General features: G+C 44.9%; 1 protein-coding gene and 1 long non-coding RNA gene across 6 annotated transcripts in view; one reads left to right on the forward strand and one right to left on the reverse strand.

Annotated features, from left to right (window-relative positions):
- LOC126530691 (uncharacterized) overlaps positions 1-9,624 on the forward strand; it is a 202,881-nt gene that overhangs the window by 177,275 nt on the left and 15,982 nt on the right. For 2 of the 5 annotated variants that reach the window (XM_055070727.2, XM_055070726.2), the window contains exons 6-7: positions 1,203-1,460; positions 8,941-9,155. In XM_055070727.2, the coding sequence (XP_054926702.2) occupies positions 1,203-1,267 (65 nt within the window). In that variant the 3' untranslated portion in view covers positions 1,268-1,460; positions 8,941-9,155. Of the gene's footprint in view, positions 1-1,202; positions 1,461-4,635; positions 4,825-8,940; positions 9,533-9,624 lie in introns of those variants that run through there. The other 3 variants (XM_055070729.2, XM_055070730.2, XM_055070728.2) reach the window with 2 other exon arrangements.
- Positions 1-9,624, reverse strand: part of LOC140217403 (uncharacterized) — a 268,452-nt gene that overhangs the window by 38,375 nt on the left and 220,453 nt on the right. The gene's annotated exons all lie outside the window — the stretch shown is intronic.

Below are 9,624 nucleotides of genomic sequence, written 5' to 3' on the forward strand. Positions count from 1 at the left end.
AATTGGTTGGTCCGATAAAGGTCGAAATAACAAAAGTTGACTGTATTGAATTGTGCTCTAATGACCATTGTATAACAGATGGGAGTGCTTTAATTGAATGCATTCAAAAGAAAAAATTAAACCAAGCACTTGAGAAAGCATAGAAAATACATTGCGAGTAGTGATCGTTTGAAGAACTTGCTTTGATAGACCCCCTTTTCTTTTCCTCATGCAACAAGCTGTGATGTTAGAAGTGTGCTTTGCTGTCACGTCAGTCAGCAGTAGGTGCACAAGTGGAGTCGTCACTTGGACCCAATGTTTCTGCAACATTATTTTGCAACAGTCCCATCATTGAAAATTGCTGGGAAAAACAAGATATGCAAAGAGCTTAAGGCAGTTTTATCTTGATGTGACGATGCCAAGAAATGACTGCGACATTGTAATTTGTTTTTTTCTTATTGCCTCCCCGAGGAACTATTTTATGTTTGCGATGCCTTTGCACGTCACACTTCAACCATCACAATTTTATATGACCCGTAGACCAAGCTGCATATGAATTGAATAGTTCTGTTTGAGAATTTGATATTACACCTCTGTGAACCTTCTATTATGCCTTATATTGCAGTGATGATGACTGTTAGAGGGTACTTATGCATCTCGTTTACCACTGACCAAGAGTTGGCACTTGGGTGCATGACATTAAGGTCACATCCACATCCCTTTGTTGGGATCACAGCATAGGGGTTTGAGTGGACTGGGTCCTGGGGCTCTCGGGCAGCATTGGCAATGCGTGGCGCAGCCGGCGAGCTGTTGCTTTCCCGGCCATCTTCTGTGGACCCGGTCCCTCTCGCTTCTGTGCACCTAGACCCGAAGGAAGAGTTATGATGACTCAAACTTCAAGCAAAACGGGAAATGAAGGCGAAGGCACCACGTGTTGCTCATTCTGCCCAAGGGGCTTCCTCGGGGTGCGTAAGCCCCTGTGCGAAAGGGCAAGGCGGGCGCAGCTCTCACCAAAGTTGCCCTGACTAAGTGACATGCGTATGCCACTTTGAGAAAGACGCGAGGTCATCAAACATTTCATGACACAAAAAAATTAAGCTGACATTTCCTTAAGATGAAAAATGAAGTGGTGTAATTATTGCCCATAATTGTTTGTTTTTCTGGCTTTTCTGCATATTTCTTAGTTTGTCTTTAGTGTGGTAACCCTCTCAAAACTATGGCAGGCGTGCAGGTTCACCTCAGTGCATACATCTGCCTCTCAGTGGCATCACAGACCACGTTCCATTGAGCAGTCCGGTGTGGAACCTGAGGTGCTGAACTGTGCCTTATTTCCCCTCCGCTGCCTGTCAAGTTGCAACCGCGTCAGTCCCTCATTCCGTTGCAACCACGTCAGTCCCTCATTCCAAGCAGATGGAGCTGGACGAAGAAGAGGTGCCAGCCGCTGAATGTGACAGGATCCAGTGGGAATCCTCTGACATAAGGTTTGTGAAGTGTTCGTCACATGGGTATATATGGTAACCAGTAGTGGGGAGAGTTCTTGGTGTCTATTTAGTAAAGTCCACCTCTTAAGGGCCCCTGACCAGGTCTGGCCATTTTGAGCTGACAAGTGCATTGCATACAACACACTCTAACGATCGTGTCTGTTAAATATTACACCCCTGCATATCACGGAAAGAGCTTAAATTTCAAACCGAATGCCGTTTTCCCTTTTCCTCACGGGCGTTACGCTCCCAGCCAGAGAGTCGACGTATATGGTGCAAGTGCGACCACATACTTGGCAGTGCCGTGACGTCACTCATAGTAGCACGTGACTTGGAGAATTATTCAAGGCAACAACAGATATTTGTTTGATCTGTTGCCTCGATAGACAAATTAAAATTTAGACAAATAATAAAACCTACGGACCGAATGTCCGCATGTCGTTGTTTTACATTGCACTGCAGCAAGAGAGATGTACTTCCGTTTTGTCTGCTTGTTCCCACGTCGAGCAGTTGCACATGCAGACAACGAAACTGTCATTTTCTACTGTGTTCCATTGTGTGATGATGCTCTGTTATCCGCTGATGTCTGCGTCAGTATTCGGGTAGCGCTGACTTACAGCGTTAGTGAGGTGTTCTCGTGCACAGTGCGCAAAGTGGTGTGCTGCACAAAATGAGACAAACACAACAGCTCGCGCACGAGGCAGTCAGCGAAAATGCGCTGCGCAGCAAGAAAGCGAGAGAGAAAATAAAAAAATAAATAAAAGAAGGCAGGGCCCATGATGTAGGTGTCACGCGATCCTCCAGCTCCAATATGGGAGAAGAGAGTGTTATGAGAGAGTGTTATGTTATATGAGAGAGTGTTATGCTGGTGGTGAAGCTCGGCTCCTGAAATCAGGGGCTTGCGGCACTGAAATATTTCTGTCTCAGTTATTAATTAACCAATTTGAAAAATTCTTGCGGTAGAACAGAGGGCACGTAACAACTTCCAGCATATAACCAAAATTTGCTATGTGGCCTGGTGAGGGGCGCTTTAAAAGTTTACTGATTGAAGATTGTAGTTTTGTTCCTTTGTCTTCTCCTTCTAAAGGGGCAGCAAGGAGAAAAATTATTTCAGCTGTATTAGTAAGTTGCCCTTCTAGTGCAATACCAGCAAAGCAACACTTATCGTGAGAAAAGGTTTGGCAAGACAGAAAATTGGCGAAAACGAATTACAGGCGGCAGTGCCACTTCAACGTTCCCATACCAGCTCGCTGTAACATTGGGGAGTTTGATGGTGCTTGCTAAGGCCTAGTTAACTTTTTGCCGGCAAAAAATGGTGTACGTTGTCTTAAGGACCCAAAGATCAAACATGGCAAGTTTTGTGAACATTTACTGAGCCAAGGTGCCAAAATACTAAAAACATAAACTTTGAAATAGGTGACGTCATACTGATGTACCGGTGCTGGGGTCTGGCGTGAAATAAAAAGAACGGAACTTTGAGCTCTTCTAATAACAAACTTATTAGGGGGAAATGAACAAGAATGGTGTTTTGAAATAATACTTTCAAAACTATAGAGTAAGTGATTTAATGCTTCTCTTTAGTGTCCTGCAGTACTGACATGACGTCTTTTACTTTATGCTAATTTCATTTATTTCACAAAGTATGTTTTATTCCACTTATGTTGATGACGTGCAGGTGGGATATAAATCCTGTGACCTCGCAATCTGCGAACAACACATTCAACTTGGCCTGAACTGAGTGTTGAGAGGGACACAGGAGGATGGATTTAAGCTAAATCCCTTGAAAAGCTCCTGTATACTTATTTCAAGACGTAGAGGCCTGGTCTCAGACCCCCATGTTAAGCTACTTGGTCAGCACTTGCCTGTAAACAGAGAGCAAAGATTTTTAGGCATCATTTTGGGCACGAAGTTAACTTTTATTACACATTAGAACGACAGAAAGCTGAGCTAGTTGGTAAGGATTCATTATGCAAAATAGAAGTGAGGCGTGCAGACAGGACACAAGAGTAGAGAAGGGCGTTCGTGTTGTCCACTTCTCTGCTCTTGTGTCCTGTCTGCACGTCTCACTTCTATTTTGCATAATGACTTTATTACACACCCGAAGTACCTTAAAAACAAATGCCTAAAAACCATGAAAATTATTAAAATCCTGTCTCACACAATGTGGGATAGTGATGAGAAGTGTCTCATGAACATTTACAAAAGCCTCATTCGAACAAGCTTAGATTATGGAGCGCATCCATCGGCTACTCCTTGTGCCTTGAAGGTGCTGGACCCTGTCCATCAGCTAGGTATCCGCCTGGCTGGCGACTGGTGCCTTCAGGACAAGTCCTGTAGAGAATCTCTAAGTTGAAGCTAACGAATGGTTGCTCCATCTTCAGAGGTTGTACTCCAGTTTCATGTACTTTCTGAAAGTGGATGCAAGCCGCAATCATCCCTCTTACAAGACTGTAAACAGTGTGACATCTTCAATGCTGTTTAATAATCGACCTGCAGCTAGAGAACCATCCTCTGTACACTTAAGAAAACTTCCTGAAGGAATGGGAGTTCCAATTCTTGAGCATGAGCTGATGGTCCCAGCAAAACCATTGCTCCCATGCCAGTGGTAGCTCATAGAATGTGATACTTTCTTCGTAGAGGTAGCAAAACATGCTACAGAGGCACATATTACAGTGAATTTCCTAGAACTCCAGTCGAAGTACTCATGCACAGATTTTTACACTCGCGCTTCTCATGTCAGAGCGTCTTATGCAGCAATCCTCCGCAGCAAGGAAGTTAACCTGCACGTGATCATTTGGTTTCCCACACACATGGGAGAAATTGACGGAGCCCCAACTAATCTCAACGAGTCGGCTCAGGACGCTGCGCGAGGGCTTACAGACCTCGTGGCGCTAGGGCAGCCAGGCTTGGAGGTTACGTGCTGCAGGAAACATCTTCTCTCGTACAACGAACTCGCAAATCACTTTTACTTGGCGCACAGAGCATATCCGCCTTCTCACTTGAAGCTAAACAGACCCCAAGCTCTCATCCTGAGGCTCTTGCAGACAGGAACTTATCCCAATCCCCTATTAATAAGCAAAGTATTTCTCGATGCCTTGGCTTCATACACTTGCCTGCAATGCGGTAGCGTTGCAGACTTAGAACATATGCTCTGGCGCTGCTCTGCGTTACACAGCTGCAAGGACAACACCAAAGAGCGTTGGGACGCAGCTCTCCGTAGCCACGAACTAAGACATGGGCAGTCCATCGGGCCCGCGATGCGGCCGAGAGACTAGGCCTTTCGGTCCCGACGTGGGAGCGACCCACTGCAGGCTAGGAATCTAGGGCGACCTGCAGGACCTGAATAAAGTTTTTCGTACCATACTATCTGTCCTTCCTTCTCGGAATCTGATGTCCTGCACCCGGAAGCAAGTATCTTTAGGGCTGAGGCCTATGCACTATTGTTGGCTGTCAGGAAAATAAAACTTAAAAAAAGAAAGAAGTTATATTTACGGAGACTTTAAGCATCATAAAAGACTTAATGTTGCTGCGTAGACACAGCATCAGTGTACTTAGTGAGCTTTATTCCGTTCTTTGCACAATGTGTATGCGTCACCAGCATGTCGTTGTATGCTGGGTACCTGGGCATAGGAGTAAATTGCCACATCAATTGTATCGCAAGCTATGAATCCTACTGATGTTGTTATCTCAAGCCTTTCCCATGAAATAAACTGAGAAGCCACTGGTACTGCTTGTAAAATGCTGAAATGAATAATGAGCATCACATATTTAAGCCATAGCCAGGTTCCTGGCTCTCCACAACAAAAACATGAACTGATGTCCTATTCTGTCAAATCAGCATAGGACACAGATATGGTACCCACAGTTCTTTGCTGACTGTTCATGAATCTCCAAATTGTGGTAGCTGTGGTGAGAGGCTGACCATCCTCCATGTCCTCCTGGAGCATCGAGAAGCAGAAGCTGAGAGAAAGAAACGATTTCCTCTAGCGTACCGGTAGCACATCCCTCTCAATCCGGTAATGTTTCTTGATGCAGAACTGTTTTCCGACACCAAAGCAGTACTAGGTTTCTGGAACGATACTGTGATACGTATTATTAGCCCAAGAAATTCGTAGTGCATCCCAGAGATGCCATGGTGATATTAGTGTTTTGTATAGCATATGCTTCCAGGCCGTTGTGTTTCAAGGGCTTTGTTAAGGCAGTAGTGCTTCTTGCAAATTTTTACCTGTGACATATTTTAGTATATCGTGTCATTCTTGTAGTGTGTATCCTTCATGTCCATATTACACCTCACTAGTCATTGCCGTAATCTTATTACATATATACAGTAGAACCTCATTGATATGTTCTTGTCATGTATGTTTTCCCGGCACCAATGTTCGCAATTGAGAACACAAAAAATGACCCAGTAGAGTTATGCTCATTTTTGATCAGTTCATACATTCCCGGAAAACATGATTTTTCGGCACCGGCATTCAGTACGTCGCCAAACTGTGACTGTATGATACTTTTTCTGGCCGCTAGATCCCATGTAAACAAGAAAATGTGTGAGGTGTACTCAATCAAGAACTGTACGTAGCTATCTGCTGTGGCAGCTTCACCACAATGCTCGCCCGCCCGTCCCACATGAAAGTGCTTGCAGGCACTTTGTTTCTCATTTCAGTAGCAGCAAATATTCTCAGAGTTGATCGCACGCGGCATTCGCAGCTATCACTGCCAATCCTATTGCGATAAGCATCTTCGCCTATGTTTCACAAGGGGCGGTACCGTCGGAAGTGCCGCGCATACTTTTAACAGGCGATACTCAAACTCGCCGCCGTTTCCTGCTGCAGGCTGCAATTGTGTACATTTTCCGGCTGTTAGATTCCGTGGGAACAAGAAAAGGTGGCAGGTGCGCACGATTAAGAACAGTATATAGCCGCCCGTCTCGCATGAAAATGACTGCGTGCACAGCTTCTTATTCTGGCACAAGCAAATCTTCACCCAGGTTGTCGCACTCTGCATTCACAGCTGTCGCCGTCAAACCTATTGCGATAAGCATCTTCACCTAGCTGTTTTCCAGCATGTGGTGCATAGTGCCATTGGTAGTGTACCGCACGCTTCTAGTCGGCGATAATCAAAATGTGCCGCCATTCCCTGCTGCAGGCAGCGCTATATGGGCATCACGTTTTACTTCGGCGGCATCCGGCGCCGCCCACTAGCTCGATTTCGTTTCGGTTTCATGTCACCCTCTTAAAACACCATGCAATAGGAAAACAACAAAACACGTTTTGGGCCGCCGGAACACCACCTGCTCGACGTGTGTCGGCATTTTGTGCCTCAACAATCTGAGCTACCCTTGGCATTACACAGATGTCAACAATAAATGAGTCTGTCAATTTTTTTTAGTTACTTTGGATTGTACGTTTTCCCAGTTAGTACGTTTTCTCTCGTGTTCTTTTCCAAAATGTATGAACGAGGTTCTGCACCTTACAGTGACGTCACATCTACCTCTCATAGTTCATCTCTCCACTGTGAACTCATTAATACTGGCCTGGCACTCCTTGGCCATACTTGGCCCTTGTGCCATATAACACCACATTGCTGATCGAAGTTTATCGATGTTTAACTGTATCTTCATATGTTCTTTGTGCCCCGAAAGACCACGTCATGCTGTCCTTTCCCACTAAGCTACCTATCTCGCTGTCTTGAAGCAAAGTTGTGCTAGTTACAAATGTGCTTGCTTGCCTATTGGTGATGTTACTTTTTCTTTTTGTGGAATATCAAAACGTAAGAACAAGTTATAAGTGGAAACAATTTTGAAAGAACCACTTCCTTGAATTTGGTGCTCCTCTGAAGCATATTAAAGGGTCCCTGAAATTGTTCAGACAAATTTTGTAGGTGCGTAGGGTACAGCTACAGCAAAATATTTACATCATCATAATTTAAGTGAAATATCGCACAAAAAGAGCTACGGACGATTGCAAGTTAGCCTCTTTCCTAACCATGCCTTTTCTCCTCAACTCATTCACCAAGTGATCTGTGTTAAGCTCCGCCTTCACAGGCTCTGTGTCATGATGTGGCATATGGTGCCCTCAGTCCAAGACATTTTAGCAGAGCTTCTTGTTATATCTTTCTTTTTTACATTAGTCTCGCAGCTGTTTGCTTCGAGATCCTGAGGATGTATATAAAATATAAACTTGTGTCATCTATTTCCGGTTGCCTCAGAGCCAGCACGCCAAGCCTCTCTGACCTCCCCACTAGCTGTCTGGCCGTTGATCCCCCCGTGAGAGCTATCCAAGCAACGTGTGTTGCGAGCGTGCTGTCACAGCACTGAGCATGTCTGGTATTCCGGTAAACACAGGTGAACTGTGCGTTTTGCCGGATGGGTGTAGGCATAAACGTGAATGGGCCTGCACGGTGCAGCCACCTGGTGCCGGAGAGCTCTACCAGCCAAACTCAGAGCTAATATTGCTGTAACCAAGTGCAAAACATTTTAAACATTTAAATAGACAGTGTATGCAGGATTACACTGCTTCTGAAAATTTACACCAGCAGCGAAGCAGAATACACTTGGTTACTGCTATGTTAGCTCTTTGTATATCTGGTTGAGCTCTGTTCCACCAGGTGGCTGCACACTGCAGGCTGCTCACATTTGTGCCTACACCCATCCAGCAAAACGTCCAGTCTGCCTGCAGTTGCCGAAACACCAGACATGCTAAAGCTCTCTATTGGAGTAGTAATCCTTCGGCGTGAAGTGAAGGAAACAAATGCGTAGATCCTGGCACTAATCGGATACCGACAGCCTGAATGTGCTGCAGCTATTGACAACTATTGCCTTGCAGAGGGACACGATGTTGCAGCTTGGTATGACGTCAATTGCTAGATTTGCAGCCCACAATGCAACAAGTGCGATTCATGGTCCTCACTAAAAGAAACCTCGAGGCCAACATTGACCACGCAGCTCGGATCAACACAGAGCACGTTGTAACACATGCAGACGACACTTGCTGCGCTGGAAGTGTTAGTGTAGTGACAAATTGTCGTTGTGTGTTCATGTTCAGCTACTTTTTTGTCTATGGGAAAAAATTAACCAACATTCCAACTATATTACAAACAACGTTTGTTGACCATAAAGATGGAAAAATTTTTGATGATGCTACGTGGGTAGCAAGTTGGATAGCTTGCCCGACTGATGTCGTGCGCACCCATTACGCAGATGGTGACAGGGCGGCTGAAAACTCGGGGGAGCGGCACCGCTGCAATCAGTTGTGATGCATATTTTTGTGAACTTATAATAAATTGTGCGCTTTAAGCAAAGTGCTTAAATGTGTCACTTAATGATCAGCGAGATTACTACCTTAACGACTCCATACGTTTGTACAAAATCGTCAAAACTGTTTCAGGGTCCCTTTAAAGTTTGGTATTTCGAGCTGTATTCTGCTGCCGATTTAGCCAGTACTTGGAGCTGTAACATATTGTGTGTGTGTGTTCTACGCAGATTTCATTTAAGCTGGCAAGATCTAGCTGCGGCATCATTCAACTTGGTCCTTGGGAGGGAACCAAAGGCCTGGCCACTAAAGCGAGCGGTGCACTTGATCCACACAACCTTGAATGCTGAGAATTGGCATTCATTTGCATTGAGCGGCCGCAGCAAGCAAGGTCTTAGCATCAGAAGCCTTGTTGCCCCCGTACATCGTTACGCCGGGGCTGGAGGTGAAGTGGCTGTTCTATTCACACTCTCAGACCTGGTGTTCATCACTTGAATGTGACATGCAGTGTCCACAGTGTTCTACATCTGCTTCGGTTGAACATGCGTCTTGTCTGCTTTGAACATGCCTGCCCTGGGACAAAATAAGATTGTCCTTGAAAAGTCACTGTACACTTTTGTGTTACAAAATGACTGAAACAAGAGCTATAAGTAATGGCTCACAGATAACACATTTTATACGTTGCACCTCAAGTACAGTAGAACCTCGTTAATTCTAAGTCTCTCGGACCACGAAAAACCTTCCAATTAACCAGGTTTTCGAATGATAAGAAATGGATGAAAAATGTGAAATAAACATGTGGAACGTCACTGCATCAACACTGCACCTTTGTTTCACCTGCAAAACATTCATTTGAAGTAATCGTCAATGCGCGTCTGCTTGGAACAGTAATTTGCAGCACCATAGGTCATGTC

The sequence above is a fragment of the Dermacentor andersoni genome, chromosome 4 (assembly GCF_023375885.2).
Source record: "Dermacentor andersoni chromosome 4, qqDerAnde1_hic_scaffold, whole genome shotgun sequence".
Lineage (NCBI taxonomy): Eukaryota > Metazoa > Arthropoda > Arachnida > Ixodida > Ixodidae > Dermacentor > Dermacentor andersoni.